Source organism: Schistocerca nitens, chromosome 2, assembly GCF_023898315.1.
Source record: "Schistocerca nitens isolate TAMUIC-IGC-003100 chromosome 2, iqSchNite1.1, whole genome shotgun sequence".
Lineage (NCBI taxonomy): Eukaryota > Metazoa > Arthropoda > Insecta > Orthoptera > Acrididae > Schistocerca > Schistocerca nitens.
Window position 1 is genome coordinate 205,576,696 of NC_064615.1, and position 18,859 is coordinate 205,595,554.

Genomic DNA, 18,859 nt, shown 5'->3' on the forward strand with positions numbered 1-18,859 from the left:
ATTCTTCTAGCTCCGATACTGGATACACTCTAGCAAAATCAAACTACAAGGCTTTTTCATAGACACTCAGAATATTTCAGACTAGGAATATCTGCGGTTCGCTCATTGGTTTAGTGAAATACTGGGAGATTATCAGTTGGATAAATTTAGCTACAGCAAAATTAATTTCTACTTGGGCATATTAGTGCACTTCATTACCAGTTGAGGACAGGTGCCTTCCATGTGAGATGACAGGCAACCCAACAGAACTAGCCTAGTCTCTATGAGCAACGACAGTGCCGTGATCGTCAGTTACATTCAAAACGAAAGTGCAGAGGAACTTCACGTCAGGCATGTCAGCAAAGCGTTCCAGTGTAGGACTCTTCTATGCCGTAGCGTTCTCCAAAATATTTCCTCCACGGCAATGGCACCGCTATATTCAAACACTAGGCCAATGGATTTCATATAAGAAAGGCTGACCAGCTAAACGTAAGATAAAAGTAATGTAAGAGTACACCCCAGAGATGCACACTCTAAGACAAAGAAAATCCTGAAACTTCCTGGCAGATTTAAACTGTGTGCCGGACCGAGACTCGAACTCGGGACCTTTGCCTTTCGCGGACAAGCACTTGCCCGCAAAAGGCAAAGATCCCGAGTTCGAGCCTCAGTCCGGCACAAAGTTTTAATGTGCCAGGAAGTTTCATATCAGCGCACATTCCGCTGCAGAGTGAAAATCTCATTCTGGAAAGAAAATCCTACTTGGGGGCTCAATTCCAAAAGAGATTCATCACTGAAGAGAATTCTACCCCATTCAGTGAGATTCCAGGCCAAAGAAGTGTCTAGAGACGACCTGGACAGCGGTGGGATACCAACGAATACGTCTCGACAGCCAGTAATGATGGTCTGAGTGCCGTTTTTTTTTCATAGCAGAACCCCTTTGGTTGTCATACGCGGAAACCTTACATCAGAATGATACATCGACGTTATTCTACGACCCTTTTTGTTGCCCTTTGTGGCAAGCCATCCGAGGCCTACACTTCAGCAAGATAATGCCCATCCGCACACGGCGAGAGTTTCTACTGCTTGTCTTCGTGCTTGCCAAGCCCTGCTTTGGCAGCAAAGTCGTGGATCTCTCCGTAACTGAGAACGTTTGGAGCATTATTAGCACTGCCCTCCAACCTGGTCGGGATTTGGACGATGTAGCACACCAGCTTGGACAGAATTTGGCACGATATCACTCAGGAGCACATCCAACAACGCTGTCGATGAATGCCAAACTGAATAACTGCTTGCATAAGCACCAGAGTTGGGCCAACGCATTATTAACTTGCACAATCTGTGCAGCTCTTCCTCTTTTCTGAAATTACGAGGGCAGTTCAATAAGTAATGCAACACATTTTTTTTCTCGGCCAATTTTGGTTGAAAAAACCGGAAATTTCTTGTGGAATATTTTCAAACATTCCCGCTTCGTCTCGTATAGTTTCATTGACTTCCGACAGGTGGCAGCGCTGTACGGAGCTGTTAAAATGGCGTCTGTAACGGATTTGCGTTGCAAACAACGGGCAGTGATCGAGTTTCTTTTGGCGGAAAACCAGGGCATCTCAGATATTCATAGGCGCTTGCAGAATGTCTACGGTGATCTGGCAGTGGACAAAAGCACGGTGAGTCGTTGGGCAAAGCGTGTGTCATCATCGCCGCAAGGTCAAGCAAGACTGTCTGATCTCCCGCGTGCGGGCCGGCCGTGCAGAGCTGTGACTCTTGCAACGGCGGAGCGTGCGAACACACTCGTTCGAGATGATCGACGGATCACCATCAAACAACTCAGTGCTCAACTTGACATCTCTGTTGGTAGTGCTGTCACAATTGTTCACCAGTTGGGATATTCAAAGGTTTGTTCCCGCTGGGTCCCTCGTTGTCTAACCGAACACCATAAAGAGCAAAGGAGAACCATCTGTGCGGAATTGCTTGCTCGTCATGTGGCTGAGGGTGACAATTTCTTGTCAAAGATTATTACAGGCGATGAAATATGGGTTCATCACTTCGAACCTGAAACAAAACGGCAATCAATGGAGTGGCGCCACACCCACTCCCCTACCACGAAAAAGTTTAAAGCCATTCCCTCAGCCGGTAAAGTCATGGTTACAGTCTTCTGGGACGCTGAAGGGGTTATTCTGTTCGATGTCCTTCCCCATGGTCAAACGATCAACTCTGAAGTGTATTGTGCTACTCTTCAGAAATTGAAGAAACGACTTCAGCGTGTTCGTAGGCACAAAAATCTGAACGAACTTCTCCTTCTTCATGAGAACGCAAGACCTCACACAAGTCTTCGCACCCGAGAGGAGCTCACAAAACTTCAGTGGACTGTTCTTCCTCATGCACCCTACAGCCCCGATCTCGCACCGTCAGATTTCCATATGTTTGGCCCAATGAAGGACGCAATCCGTGGGAGGCACTACGCGGATGATGAAGAAATTATTGATGCAGTACGACGTTGGCTCCGACATCGACCAGTGGAATGGTACCGTGCAGGAATACAGGCCCTCATTTCAAGGTGGCGTAAGGCCGTAGCATTGAATGGAGATTACGTTGAAAAATAGTGTTGTGTAGCTAAAAGATTGGGGAATAACCTGGTGTATTTCAATGCTGAGTAAAACAACCCCTGTTTCAGAAAAAAATGTGTTGCATTACTTATTGAACTGCCCTCGTATAATCATTTATTTGTTTGGTCATACACATCACGTCTCCCGGTTTCCGTCCCCTTCGGATAATTCCTTCGTGGTGCGTCGCTTTTTTTATTTCTTGATCTTAGAGTGTAATTCATACAGAATCTTCCACTACTGAAGCGTATTTCAGGCAAACACAATTATGTGTTGTATGGCCCTATAGTTAGTACAGTAGTAAACTGGAAACACTGAATCCTTCACATGGTAGCACAGCTACATGGTGAACCACAGCAAGAATAGAGGCGACTGTACAACCTTTGTTTTCGCCAAACGCCACCTGCATGATACTTTTCTTGTGCAACACCCTTCTAGAGTACACACCACTGATAGTATCTTCTTGCATATCGCCAGCACATCCCTCTGTGGATAGGAGGTGGCATCCATCCACCCAGACCATGTACCGATGTCTCCGTGTTGATATACAAAGCGAGCTCGACAGTATTAGCACAATGGACTCGTATGCAGGGTGACGACGGTTCAAATCCGCGTCCGCCCATCCAGATTCAGGTTTTCCCGAAATCACTCCAGGCAAATGCTGGGACGGCTCCTTTCAAAGGGCATGGCCGATATCCTCCGCTGTTCTTGAAACATTTCGAACTTGTGCTCCGTCTCTAACACTCTCCATGTCTGTGGGACGTTAAGCCCTAATCTTCCTCTTCTTCCTTCCGTGTTGATAGGAAGTTGCCGCTAGCTCAGGCCCGGAATCCACCAAGCTGCCGCACTGCTGGCGAAGCGAATTTGCAGTTCCTTCCGTTTTGCTCACACCCGGTTCTGTTGGTCCCTTGTTGTCTGTCCTCTTTAACTCTCGCGGTAGATTTTAGAAAAAAAGGAAGCATAGGGCTTAACATCCCATGGAAGTCGATGTCATTAGTGACGAAACGCTCTGCTCTTCCTTGTCTGTCTTCCCCGTCGTTGATGACGATCACTCTAAATATGAGGAACAAGGTGTTTACAAGATATCTCCTTAGAGGTTTAATTACTTTCCCTTAGGATTCTTGTAATGAATCTCATCTCAAAGGTTGAAACAGATAACTTGAAAACATAAGTGGCAGTGTCTCGAAACAAACAATATTTTAATAAATATACCAATAATAGTAGTCTCCAAATTACAGAGGTGTCGTCTTTCGTGGAATTTTCCTTTCAGTTCCTGCAGAGGAGATTCTCTATCACCGAAGTGGTCGTAATACGGGACAATTACATCATGAAATGACCTATGCAGTGAATGTGAATGTCGTGCGACTAGGGCCTCCAATCCGGTAGACTGTTCGCCGGGTGCAAGTCTTTCGATTTGACGCCACTTCGGCGACTTGCGCGTCGATGGGGATGAAATGACGTTTAGGACAACACAACACTTAATCCCTGAGCGGAGAAAATCTCCGACCCAGCCGGGAATCGAACCTGGGCCCTTAGGATTGACATTCGGTCGCGCTGATCACTCACCTACCGGGGGTGGACGCCTATGCAGTTATGAGCACATATAAGCAATTGATGACGTGAGCGAGGAAGAAAGCAAAGTTACAAGCCGATTAATATATTTTCATTTGGCGCAAATTTGGAAATAATTTAATAATGTTTATTAACAGTAGACAAGTAATGCTGTATTACAGAGAATAGAGGAAAAATGCATCGTAATTCCTTGTTTTCTAATTAAGGAGAAAATAAAGTTGTTCTTAACCTGATTGAATTTTCAAAATGAAAGATGAGGCATTAAAGAAACAGTTGATTTTCAGACTGATACTTACTCGTTTCTTATTAAAAGCCCTCATCTTGCGTAGTGAAACTGCAGAAACACTCTGTATGCATTATAATGTTTACTGAAAAATGTATCCAATGTTCTTCACACTAGAGTCACACATAAATACACTCCTGGAAATTGAAATAAGAACACCGTGAATTCATTGTCCCAGGAAGGGGAAACTTTATTGACACATTCCTGGGGTCAGATACATCACATGATCACACTGACAGAACCACAGGCACATAGGCACAGGCAACAGAGCATGCACAATGTCGGCACTAGTACAGTGTATATCAACCTTTCGCAGCAATGCAGGCTGCTATTCTCCCATGGAGACGATCGTAGAGATGCTGGATGTAGTCCTGTGGAACGGCTTGCCATGCCATTTCCACCTGGCGCCTCAGTTGGACCAGCGTTCGTGCTGGACGTGCAGACCGCGTGAGACGACGCTTCATCCAGTCCCAAACATGCTCAATGGGGGACAGATCCGGAGATCTTGCTGGCCAGGGTAGTTGACTTACACCTTCTAGAGCACGTTGGGTGGCACGGGATACATGCGGACGTGCATTGTCCTGTTGGAACAGCAAGTTCCCTTGCCGGTCTAGGAATGGTAGAACGATGAGTTCGATGACGGTTTGGATGTACCGTGCACTATTCAGTGTCCCCTCGACGATCACCAGTGGTGTACGGCCAGTGTAGGAGATCGCTCCCCACACCATGATGCCGGGTGTTGGCCCTGTGTGCCTCGGTCGTATGCAGTCCTGATTGTGGCGCTCACCTGCACGGCGCCAAACACGCATACGACCATCATTGGCACCAAGGCAGAAGCGACTCTCATCGCTGAAGACGACACGTCTCCATTCGTCCCTCCATTCACGCCTGTCGCGACACCACTGGAGGCGGGCTGCACGATGTTGGGGCGTGAGCGGAAGACGGCCTAACGGTGTGCGGGACCGTAGCCCAGCTTCATGGAGACGGTTGCGAATGGTCCTCACCGATACCCCAGGAGCAACAGTGTCCCTAATTTGCTGGGAAGTGGCGGTGCGGTCCCCTACGGCACTGCGTAGGATCCTACGGTCTTGGCGTGCATCCGTGCGTCGCTGCGGTCCGGTCCCAGGTCGACGGGCACGTGCACCTTCCGCCGACCACTGGCGACAACATCGATGTACTGTGGAGACCTCACGCCCCACGTGTTGAGCAATTCGGCGGTACGTCCACCCGGCCTCCCGCATGCCCACTATACGCCCTCGCTCAAAGTCCGTCAACTGCACATACGGTTCACGTCCACGCTGTCGCGGCATGCTACCAGTGTTAAAGACTGCGATGGAGCTCCGTATGCCACGGCAAACTGGCTGACACTGACGGCGGCGGTGCACAAATGCTGCGCAGCTAGCGCCATTCGACGGCCAACACCGCGGTTCCTGGTGTGTCCGCTGTGCCGTGCGTGTGATCATTGCTTGTACAGCCCTCTCGCAGTGTCCGGAGCAAGTATGGTGGGTCTGACACAACGGTGTCAATGTGTTCTTTTTTCCATTTCCAGGAGTGTATGTTTAATTTACTTACCAGGAATGCCACACTATCTTGTACAATGGCATACGTTATCCTATGCTAAACTGAAATCAAAAGTAAGTTGACGAGAAAGAAGAAAGCGAAAGAAACTAATATTAATGCCAGCAATCTCGAGATGAACGTACTGATATTACAACAAAATTCATTGTCAGATCCATTGAAAAAACACTTTTCTATTGCTCTGTTATAGGATGCCTGTCATGCACCAGTGTACTGTGGTGTATCACCTTCCTGGGCTGTGGAGTCAACTACATGATCAGGAGCAACATAAACATGGCTATAGTCTCCATGGTGAAGAAACGACCGTCAGACGGGAGTGCAGTGGTCAGCGAATGCTTCCATTCGGATATCAACATAACCAGAAACTACACCCTCAACGAGAGCCTTCCTCAAGTGGAACCGATTGATGACGATAACGAGGTAACTGTTTTAAGAGAAGTAAACAAAACTCAGCATGAGAAATTTAAACAACAGTTACTCCAAAATTTGCTTCCATCTGTTGTTCGCCTCCTCACAATGCATAAATCCGGGCTATAATAATGCACTACTCTGAGGTGACAAGGGTCATGGGATACTTCCTATTATCTTGTCGGAGCTTCTTTTGACCAGCATAGTGCAACAATTCAACATGGCATGGACTCAACAAGTTGTTGGAAGTCTCCTGCAGAAATATTGAGCCATACTGCCTCTATAGTCGCCCGTAACTGCGCAAGTGCTGACCTGTCATTTATCACCTATAAACGTTCGACGGGATTCATGTCGGGCGATCTGAGGGGCCAGATCATTCGCTCTAACTGTCCAGGATGTGCTTGAAACCAATTGCGAACTATGTGGCCCGGTGACACAGCACATTGTGTCCCATAAAAATTTCATCGTCATGAAGCCCATGAATGGCTGCAAATGGTCTCCAAGTAGCCAAACAAAACCATCTCCAGTCAATGATCGGTTCAGTTGGACCAGAAGACCCAGTCCGTTCCATGTTAACAGAGCCCACACCATTACGGAACCATTACCATCTTGTAGGGTCACCTGTTGACAGCCGGCCGGAGTGGCCGAGCGGTTCTAGGCGCGACAGTCTGGAACCACGCGACAGCTACGGTCGCAGGTTCGAATCCTGCCTCGGGCATGGATGTGTGTGATGTCCTTAGGTTAGTTAGGTTTAAGTAGTTCTAAGTTCTAGGGGACTGATGACCTCAGATGTTAAGTCCCATAGTGCTCAGAGAAATTTGAATTTGAACCTGTTGACAGATTCTATCCGTGGCCGGCCGGGGTGGCCGAGCGGTTCTAGGCGCTTCAATCTGGAACCCCGTGACCGCTACGGTCGCAGGTTCGAATCCTGCCTCGGGCATGGATGTGTATGATGTCCTTAGGTTAGTTAGGTTTAAGTAGCTCTAAGTTCTAGGGGACTGATGACCTCCGAAGTTAAGTCCCATAGTGCTCAGAGCCATTTGAACCATTTTTTTTCTATCCGTGGCTTCATGGAGTCTGCGCCGCACCCCTCACTCGAACCCTGAATCACCAGTCTTCTGGCTGGATTGATGTGGTCCCACACGAATTCCTCTCCGTGCTAACCTCTTCATCTCAGAGTAGCATTTGTAACCTACGTCCTCAGTTATTTGCTGGATTTACTCCAGTCTCGCTCTTCCTCCACAGTTTTTCCCTCTACAGCTCCCTCTAATACCATCGAAGTCATTTCCTGATGCGTTAACAGTTGTCCTATCGTCCCATGTCTCCTCTTGGTCAGTGTTTTACACATATTCCTTTCCGCTCCGATACTGCGCAGAACCTTCTCATTCCTTACCTTAGCAGACCATCTAATTTTCAACATTCATCTGTAGCACCACATCTCAAATGCTTCGATTCTTTTCTGTTTCTGTTTTTCCACAGTCCATGTTTTACTGCCCTACAATGCTGTGCTCCAAACGTACATTCCCAGAAATTTCTTCCTCAAATGAAGGTCTATGTTTGATATTAGTAGACTTCTCTCAGGCAGGAATGCCCCTTTTGCCAGTGCTAGTCCGCTTTTTATGTCCCCCTTGCTCTGTCCTTCATTGGTTATTTTGCTGCCTAGGTAGCAGAAATCCTTAATTTCTTCTACTTCGTCACCATCAGCCCCGTTAAGTTTCTCACTACTCTCATTTCGGCTACTCCTCATTACTTTCGTCTGTCTTCGATTTACTCTCAATCCTTATACTGTACTCCGTAGACTGTGCATTCCACCCAACAGATCATGTAATTCTCCTTCACTTTCACTCAGAATAGCAGTTTCATCAGGACACTGTATCATTGAAATCCTTTCACCCTGAATTTTAATCCCACTCCTGAATCTTTCTTTTTATTTCCATCATTGCTTCTTCGATGTACAGATTAAACAGTAAGGGCGAAGGCTACATCCCTATCTTACACACTTTTTAATCCGAGCACTTCGTTTTTGGCGTCCACTCTTTTTATTTCCTGTACATATTCTATATTCTATATTACCCGTCTCTCCCTATAGCTTATCCCTATTTTTCGCAGAATTTTAACATCTTGCACTATTTTACATTATCGAACGCTTTTTCTTTTTCGTCAAATCATATGAATCGATTTTTCTTTAGTCTCGCTTCCTTTATCAATGGAAACCTGATAATTGCCTCTCTGGTAACTTTGCCTTTCCTAAAGCCAAACTGATGGTCGTTTAACACATCCTCAGTTTTCTTTTCCATTCTTCCACACATTATTCTGGTCAGCAAATTGGATGCATGAGCTATTAAACCGACTGCGCCATAATTTTCGCAGTTATCAGCTCTCGCAGTTTTTGGAATTGTGTGCTTGATATTTTTCCGAAAGTCAGATGTTATGTCGCCAGACTCATACATTCTACACACCAACGTGAATAGCCGTTTTGTCACCACTTCCCCCAATGGCTTCAGAAATTCTGGTGGAATGTTATGTATCCCTTCTGGCTTATTTGATCTTGCGTCCTCGAAAGCTCTTTTAAATTCTAATTCTAATACTGGATCCACTATCTCTTCGAAATCGACTCCTGTTTCTTCTTATACCACATCATACAAGTCTTACCCCTCATAGAGGTCTTCAATGTTCCCTTTCCACCTATCCGCTCTCTCCTCTGCATTTGACAGTGGAATTCCCGTTGCACTCTTAATGTTACCATCCTTGCTTTTAATTGCACCGAAAATTGTTTTAACTTTCCTGTATGGTGAGTTCTTCCAACAATCATTTCTTTTTCGATTTCTTCACATTTTTCATGTAGCTTTCCTACACTTCCTATTTATTTCATACCTCAGCTACTTGTATTTCTGTATTCCTGAATTTCCCTTAACATTTTTGTAATTCCTGATTTCATCCATCAATAAAAATATTTCTTCTGTTACCCATTGTTTCTTCGCAGTTACCTTCTTTGTGCCTATGTTTTTCTTTCCAACTTCTGTGATTCCCCTTTTCAGATGTCCTTTCCTCTTAAACTGTATTGGTTACCGGACTATTCTGTATCGCAGTCTCTATAGCTTTAGAGAGCTTCAAGCCTATCGCGTCATTCCTTAGTGCTTTCGTACCCCACTTCTTTGCGTATGGATTCTTTCTGACCAGTCTCTTAAACTTCAGTCTACTCTTCATCATTACTTCACTGTGATCTGAGTCTATATCTGCTCCTGGGTACGCCTTCCAATTCAGTATCTGATTTTGGAATCTCTGTCTGAGCATGGTGTAATCTAACTGAAATCTTCCCATATCACCCATCTTATTCAAATATACCTTCTCCTCTTGTGATTCTTGACCGGAGTATTCTCTATTAATAGCTGAAATTTATTACAGAACTCAATGAGTGTTTTCCTCTCTCATTCTTTGTCTCAAGCCCATATTCTCCTGCAACCGTTTCGTCTACTCCTTCCCCTACAACTGCATTCTATTAGACTTTCGTCTCCCTTTCGTACCGAATTACCCTTTCAGTTCCCTCATATACTTTATCTTCAGCTTGCAACGTCGGCATGTGTACTTGAACTATCGTTGTCGATGTTGGTTTGCTGTCGATTTTGATAAGAACAACCCTATCACTCAACTGTTCACAGTAACACACTTTCTGCCCTACCTTCGTATTCATATCGAATCTTTACACCCGTTATATCATTTTGTGCTGCTGTTGATATTACCCTATACTCATCTGTCCAGAAATCCTTGTTTTCTTTCCATTTAAAAAATGGCTCTGAGTACTATGGGACTTAGTATCTGGGTCATCAGTCCCCTAGAACTTAGAACTATTTAAACGTAACTAAGCTATGGACATCACACACATCCATGCCCGAGACAGGGTTCGAACCTGCAACTGTAGCAGGTTCCGGACTGAAGCGCCTAGAACCGCTCGGCCATCACGGCCGGCTTTCCATTTCAGTTCACTGATCCCTACTATATTTAGATTAAGCCCTTGCGTTTTCTAACTTCCTACCACGTTCAAGCTTCTGGCATTCCACGTCCCGACTCGTAGATCGTTATCTTTCCGTTGATTATTCGATCTTTTTCTCATGTTCTCCTCTCCCTTGGCAGTCCCTCCCGGAGATTCGAATGGGAGACTATTCCGGAATCTTTTGCCAATGGAGAGGTCATCATGATGCTTTTTCAATTACAGGCCACATGTCCTGTGGATATACGTTATGTGTCTTTAATGCAGTTATTGCCTTCTGTATCCTCATGCCGTTGGTCATTGCTGACTGTGCCGCTTTTAGGAGCAGTTTCCCAACCCAAGGTAAGAGGATGCCCTGAACCTCTGTCCTCTCCTCCTGCCATCTTTGACAAGGCCGTTCGCAGATGTGAGTGACTTCTTATGCCAGAAGTCTTCGTCTGCCAATGTTGATTATTAATCAGCTCTTAACAACTGAAATCGGGACCCGTCTGACCAGGCCACGGTTTTCAAGTCGTCTAGGGACGAACCGACATGGTCACGATAGCAGGAGTGTCGATACTGACGGTTTCGTGTTGTTAGCAAAGGCACTCGTGTCGGTCGTCTGCTGCCACAGTCCATTAACGCCAAATTTCGCTGCACTGTCACAACGGATACATTCGTCGTACGTCTCACATTGATTTCTGATGTTGTTTCACGCAGTGTTACCTGTTTGTTCCCACTGACAACTCTACGCAAACGTCGCTGCTCTCGGTTGTTAGGTGAAGGCTGTCGGCCACTGCGTCGTCCTTGCTGAGAGGTAATGTTTGAAATCTGGTATTCTCGGCACACTATTCACATTGTGGATCTCGAAATATTGAATTCCGTAACGAATCACAAACTGGAATGTCCCATACATCTCGCTCCAACTATCATTCTGCGATCAACGTCTGTTAACTCCCGTCGTGCAGCCATGATCACCCCGGAAACCTTTTCACATGAATCACCTGACTAAAAATGACAGCTTCACCAACGCACTGTCCTTTTATACATTGTGTACGCTACACCACCGCCATCTGCATATGTGCATATCGCTATTCAATGACTTTTGTCACTTCAGTGTATTCCATGCCCAAAAATCTTTACATGCACCAAATCAGCTGATTGATTACATTGTTTTGTAAATTATTATTAATATTGTAGTAATAAATGTTGGTCTATTATATAATTTTTCTAAGGATATTGTTATTTCTTGGTAATTGATTGAATTATCAATATTTATGGTTTCGGTATTTTTGAAGAAGTCAAGTCCGAACAACGGTGCTAGCGTGGACAATTCAGAGCATCTTGCTTCCTGGATTTACATCCACGTTCTCGAATCCGCTGTGAAGTGCGTGATAGATGGCACTTCCCATTTCATCAGATATTGTAGCTTCTTCCCGTTCCATTCACGTTTTCAGTGTGGAAAGAATGGTTGCTTAGACAGAATAGAACAGAATAGAATCTTTATTGTCACATGACATGTTATATACATTCATTTGAGTGAAACATTGGTGACTCGTCAATGAATAATTCTGTGCCTGTCTAAGTATACCTTAAAACAAGATACATTAAAATAAAGCATATGAATGCGCCCAGAAGCACATTAAACATAAAAAGATAATTACAAGTTAGATTTCTTCCTCTTTCTTAAAATTTCCACAGTGGTTTAAAATTACTCTTTTTAAGTATTTTTCATGTTTATTTTCCTACTTTATAAATATGGACATACTTCAAAGAGCACATACTTTCATAAAAGTAGTATACATGTATACATCTAGATATTTAGATACATAGTTTACATGATACATTGTTTATAAGTATGGACACATATAAAAACAACATATACCTTCATTAAAAGGGAACATAAGCATACACATAGAATGTAATGTAAAAAGAAACATGAAAACAAAATAGATGTAATATCTCCCACTTGTCTTCATGGTTTATAAAATCACCCACAATGTAGTAGCATCTGCTTTGTAAATATTCTTCAATATTTGCACCTGTGGGTTTTGTCTTACAGTCCTTTAACTCTGGACGCATTTTATTGCTAAGTTTCAAAGCCATGTAATATGGAGTATTTTCAGATAATGGTAGTCTGTGGCAAGGTAGCATGTAATCTTGTTGGTGCCTTGTTTCATAAGCTTTTCCCTCAAAAAGATGTGGGTTTTTTAACTCAAAGAGAAGTGTTTCATATATAAACATGGAAGGAATTGTCAGTAAGTCAAGACTTGCAAATAAATGTTCTCATGATTGTCTATTGTTTGTTCCAGTCGTAGCTCTGATCATTCTTTTTCTGTATCTTGAACACTTTTAGGAGGTTTCCCTTTTCAACTCCCCAAAAAATTATGCCATATCTTACAACTGATATAAAATATGCATGATGCACAATTTTCCTAACAGCTAAGTCAGTTACTTTATTTAGAATCCTCATTGCATAAACAAAACAATTTAACTGCTTCAGTAAGCAATCCACATGATCTGTCTATGACAAGGTTTTGTTAATGATCACTCCCAGAAATTTAACAGATTGTGCAATTATCTGTTCTCTGCCTTTATAACTTAACTGTGTTATATATTGAACAGTTTGTTTGGTCCTGAGGTGTACAGTTTGTGTTTTTGTTAGGTTTAGTTTCATAGCATTATTATTTATCCAGTTTTCTAGTTCTTGAAGAGTCTCTTTCGTTTTCTGTGCTAATTCTTCAGTGCTTTTAAAGCAGACTACCACTGTTGAGTAATCTGCATGCTGAAGCGTGCCTGAAGTTACCTTACCTGGCACGTCATGTATATAATATAGAAATAGTAATGGGCCTAGTATGGCCCCTGGGGTACACTTGCTTGTATTTCCTTCCAAGTGGAGCAAGTTTTCTCGCCCTTATGTTGTATAACTACTCTCTGTTTCCTATTTTTGAGATACAATGTGAACCAACTTTAAGATTTTTCATAGAAGCCATAAGAAGCTAATTTGAGGAGCAGCTACTTATGGTTTACTGTATCAAATGCCTTACTTAGGTCACAGAAGATACTGGAAACCCTCTCCTTGTTATCAAGTCATTTGTTTATTTTAGTGATTAGTTCATCAGTACCATGGACAGGGCATCAGTCCTTCCTAAATCCATACTGATTATTAAGGATAATGTTATGTCTTTGTTATATTTTTCTAGTTGGTTATTCACTACTCACTCAAATACTTTAGAATTAACTGGTAGTATTGATACTAGGCGAAAATTTCCTATCTCCTCTTGTCTGCCCTTCTTGTGGTTTAGGTCGAACTTCCGCATACTTCAGACTGTCCGGAAAGCAGCCCTCATCAAACGATCGATTTATTATGTGACAGAGTTGGGGTGCAATATTATTACATACTGCCTTATTATTTTTTTTTGTAACTTCATCCCAGCTCACAGATTTGAGATTTTTTAGGGATTTTATAATGTTAGCCACTTCATAGCAGGATACATGAGTGACTTTGAATTCTACTGATCTGTGCCACATTGTATTGGGACTTATGAATGGAGGAGGGAGATAGCAAATTTTGTTAAAATTTATGAAATACCTGTTGAATTCTTCACAAATATGTCTGGAATTTTGTAATCATTTCCCCATCTATTTCCAATTTATGATTAAAGCTTTTTATTTTTCAGCACCTTTTTCAGTCCTGACAATCTGCCATACAGTTTCTGATTTATTTGTGGCATCTCATATGTATTTATTGTTTGCCATTTATTTTGCCTGTTTAACTACTCTACCAAATATTCTTTTATATTTGTTTACATAGCTGACAAATTCTGCAGCATGGTTGTTTTTAGCTTCCATGAGCAGGTTCCTCTCTCTAATACTAGAGATCGCTATGCCTTCAGTTACCCATGAGTTCTTTTTACAGTTTTTGTCACGTGGTGTTGTGGAGGGGAAGCAGTCATTGAAAACGCGAATGAATTCTGATACAAAAGCATTGTAGTTTGTGTTTATTGCGTACGGCTGGCTGGACGTCCAAGATGTTTCATTTAGTCTTGAGACAAATGTATTCACATTGTGTTGGCCGAAGTTCCTGACTCGTTTCACTGTTACAGTTTTTTCTAAATTTGGCAATGGGATAAAAAGGGCTGAATGGTTAGATATACCTAATCCTAAGATGTACTTTTCTGTAGCACCATAGTTGGTATTGCTCACTATATTATCTATTCATGTTGCATAAGATACTGTTATTCTAGCGTGCTCGCTAAAGTTTAATGTTAAGCCATTTGTAGATAACATGTCCTTCAGAGAAACAGCAAACCTGTCATCAGCTCTTACATTTATGTTGAAGTCAGCACAAATTATGACCTTCTTATATAACTTTTCTACGTGCAGCCTACACAGCAAGGTTTCAGATTTGTGGCTCTGAGCACTATGCGACTTAACTTCTGAGGTCATCAGTCGCCTAGAACTTAGAACTAATTAAACCTAACTAACCTAAGGACATCACACACATCCATGCCCGAGGCAGGATTCGAACCTGCGACCGTAGCGGTCACGCGGTTCCAGACTGAAGCGCCTAGAACCGCAAGGCCACACCGGCCGGCGTTTCAGATTTGTCTAAAAATGCCTTTGTAGCTGAATAGTCAGAAGTATGATATATACTAATAATTAATATGCCGTATTCCGAAAGTTCAATGCAGCAGCTTTCAAATAATAGTTCATAGTTCAAGCAATTAAGTCTGCCTGACTCTAAGCTTAGTTATTCTTCTGCTAGAATGCACGATCCTCCAAAACCGTTTTTCTACAAAAAACTCGCTGCTAAATTGCAACCTGAAAGTGAATTTATCACGTTTATATTTTCACTTTTAAGCCAGTGTTCGTTTAAGAATATAACTTTTATAGAACTTGTGTTCTCCAGAAATACTTCTACTTCATGCAATTTGTTCATCATTGCTACTGATAGACCGCCTATGGTAAGATGCATTATGAAATTATTACGAACTAAATCAAACAGAGAATCATTTAATTGGTCATCGAATGTGGCACCTGACTGGGTCTTTAATCGTAAATTGCATTTCGTAATTTTTTTTCTTCCATGGGAATTGTTAGTTTCCCCGTGAAGGATCGGCCAGCACAATAACAGACTTATTTCTACTTTCGTTGACGAGAGAGATCTCTTTAAGAGCATTGCTTATGTTAGAAGCTAGCATCCTTTTACCGTGTTTGCTGAGATGCATTCCATGGTATGTGAAACAGTTTGTTTCAGAGTTACTAATGTCTATCATCTTAACATTCACAAAATTGGCCAGAAGTTTTTCGGCTTCAAATTAGTAAGTCTAATTTCTTTGTTAACGCACGACCAGTCTGGTAAGTCATACCTTAATGGCAATGTTGTTACGATGACTTTGGTGAAATACAGGAACCGAGCATTTTGAACAGCTTCTTAATAAAGGCACTAGCTTCGTTCCTATAGAAGTTATTAGAACCCCCTGTGAGCACAGCGCAATGAGTCCTTGTGAAATCAGAACATTCTTCGTTAACACTCACCGTCACGCTATCGATATTTGCTCGAGGTTTTGCGATTCCAGAAACCTGAACACTGTCATTCATATTGTTTGTCAATAATTCCGGTATGTCTCGAGCGTGAATGTTGCCAAGTAGTTTCACTTTCTTCTTTTGTAGCCGTTTTTCCACTGCTGAGCCGTTGTTTGACGTACATTTGGCATATTACTTTGAAAAACCGTTATTACACGACGCTGAGATGCCTTCCTCAGTTTACTGGTGTTTATGGCTGTCTTCTTTTCATGAAGTACAATTTGTACGGCGAATCAACATGTCCGCTTTGTTTACATTGGATTCCTTATTGTGATCTTCAAGCGATGGAGAGAAATGTATTTTCTTTTTCAGAAGTGCACTCTTATTCTTCAGAGCAGTATACTTTTTGTTTAGAGCAAATACACTCCTGGAAATTGAAATAAGAACACCGTGATTTCATTGTCCCAGGAAGGGGAAACTTTATTGACACATTCCTGGGGTCAGATACATCACATGATCACACTGACAGAACCACAGGCACATAGACACAGGCAACAGAGCATGCACAATGTCGGCACTAGTACAGTGTATATCCACCTTTCGCAGCAATGCAGGCTGCTATTCTCCCATGGAGACGATCGTAGAGATGCTGGATGTAGTCCTGTGGAACGGCTTGCCATGCCATTTCCACCTGGCGCCTCAGTTGGACCAGCGTTCGTGCTGGACGTGCAGACCGCGTGAGACGACGTTTCATCCAGTCCCAAACATGCTCAATGGGGGACAGATCCGGAGATCTTGCTGGCCAGGGTAGTTGACTTACACCTTCTAGAGCACGTTGGGTGGCACGGGATACATGCGGACGTGCATTCTCCTGTTGGAACAGCAAGTTCCCTTGCCGGTCTAGGAATGGTAGAACGATGGGTTCGATGACGGTTTGGATGTACCGTGCACTATTCAGTGTCCCCTCAACGATCACCAGTGGTGTACGGCCAGTGTAGGAGATCGCTCCCCACACCATGATGCCGGGTGTTGGCCCTGTGTGCCTCGGTCGTATGCAGTCCTGATTGTGGCGCTCACCTGCACGGCGCCAAATACGCATACGACCATCATTGGCACCAAGGCAGAAGCGACTCTCATCGCTGAAGACGACACGTCTCCATTCGTCCCTCCATTCACGCCTGTCGCGACACCACTGGAGGCGGGCTGCACGATGTTGGGGCGTGAGCGGAAGACGGCCTAACGGTGTGCGGGACCGTAGCCCAGCTTCATGGAGACGGTTGCGAATGGTCCTCGCCGTTACCCCAGGAGCAACAGTGTCCCTAATTTGCTGGGAAGTGGCGGTGCGGTCCCCTACGGCACTGCGTAGGATCCTACGGTCTTGGCGTGCATCCGTGCGTCGCGGCGGTCCGGTCCCAGGTCGACGGGCACGTGCACCTTCCGCCGACCACTGGCGACAACATCGATGTACTGTGGAGACCTCACGCCCCACGTGTTGAGCAATTCGGCGGTACGTCCACCCGGCCTCCCGCATGCCCACTATACGCCCTCGCTCAAAGTCCGTCAACTGCACATACGGTTCACGTCCACGCTGTCGCGGCATGCTACCAGTGTTAAAGACTGCGATGGAGCTCCGTATGCCACGGCAAACTGGCTGACACTGACGGCGGCGGTGCACAAATGCTGCGCAGCTAGCGCCATTCGACGGCCAACACCGCGGTTCCTGGTGTGTCCGCTGTGCCGTGCGTGTGATCATTGCTTGTACAGCCCTCTCGCAGTGTCCGGAGCAAGTATGGTGGGTCTGACACACCGGTGTCAATGTGTTCTTTTTTCCATTTCCAGGAGTGTATATCACTTTGAAGTGCTCTCATTACTTCGTCCTTTTTTCTGATTACGTCTTTAAATTTGCTTTCACAGGCATGACTAACGTACATAAGACGAGACCATGAATAGTCGTCAGTTACAAATTTTATGCTTACTGTGGAAAATTTCTCAGAAACCAACGGTGACAGTTGCTACGCTGGATATCCTGTAATACTTTCATGTCACAAATCTTGCAATTGTTTACAGTTTTAAGTTCGTTTTTACTGGTTCAGTTTTCACTTACGCCGTCTGCGCGTGCTGTTATTAGACTAACCTTGTTTTCTCGGTCCTTACAGGAGAAATTCCTAGGGAGTGGCAGCATGTTCCTAGATGCTTCGATACGGGTTCTTGGAATTTTGTACGCAGTCTTTCGCGGAATAGTTTGCGTCTTCTTCAAGTATCGGGCAGGTCAGGTTTTTCAGCATCTCTGTGATACCTCTCCCCCCCCCTTGCCCCCACCCCCTCCGCCACAAACCTTTGACTATATATGCGCTGCCCTTGTACTGTGCTGCCCTTGTATTGCGCTGCTGTTTTATACTAACGCGAAATACGGGAGAGAGTGTCACAGGTATGACACGCGATTAAGGGTGACAATATTTGAAACATCGGCATTTTTCCTTTTGACGAAACTTTTTCACGACATTTAAATCTCCAACTTTCTCCTCCAGATGCGGAAATATTTTGTTGATGCTTACCTACAAAGGGAGAAATGATCACCGTAATAAATCAGAGCGCTTGCGGAGAGATTTAAGTGTTCGTTTTATCCCGTGCACTGTTCGAGAGTGGGACGGCAGAGAAACAGTGTGATAGGGGATTGATCAGTCCTCTGTCAGACACTGGTAAATTATAGAATAGCCATGTAGACGTAAAGGCTATGCAAGGAGACCATAGGGATTACTAAACACTACAATAATTTTAATCAGAAGAAGGAGGGCTGAAATGAGGTGATATAAGGATGCTGATGCTGAAGAAGATCTGCACCCGTCTCCCACCATGTAGTGATAGCAATAGCGGACAAGAGCAACCGACAAAGGCCAATTGCATTCGAGTTTTCAAATCATGTGACGTCACAGCTCTCTGCGGGAG

The 18,859-nt window shown here is 44.0% G+C and overlaps 1 protein-coding gene across 1 annotated transcript in view; it reads left to right on the forward strand.

The window, feature by feature from the left end:
* The window catches only part of LOC126234323 (sialin-like), a 155,739-nt gene that overhangs the window by 56,462 nt on the left and 80,418 nt on the right, over positions 1-18,859 (forward strand). The window contains exon 2 of the mRNA XM_049943009.1: positions 6,200-6,429. Within this exon, the coding sequence (XP_049798966.1) occupies positions 6,200-6,429 (230 nt within the window). The remainder of the gene's footprint in view (positions 1-6,199; positions 6,430-18,859) is intronic.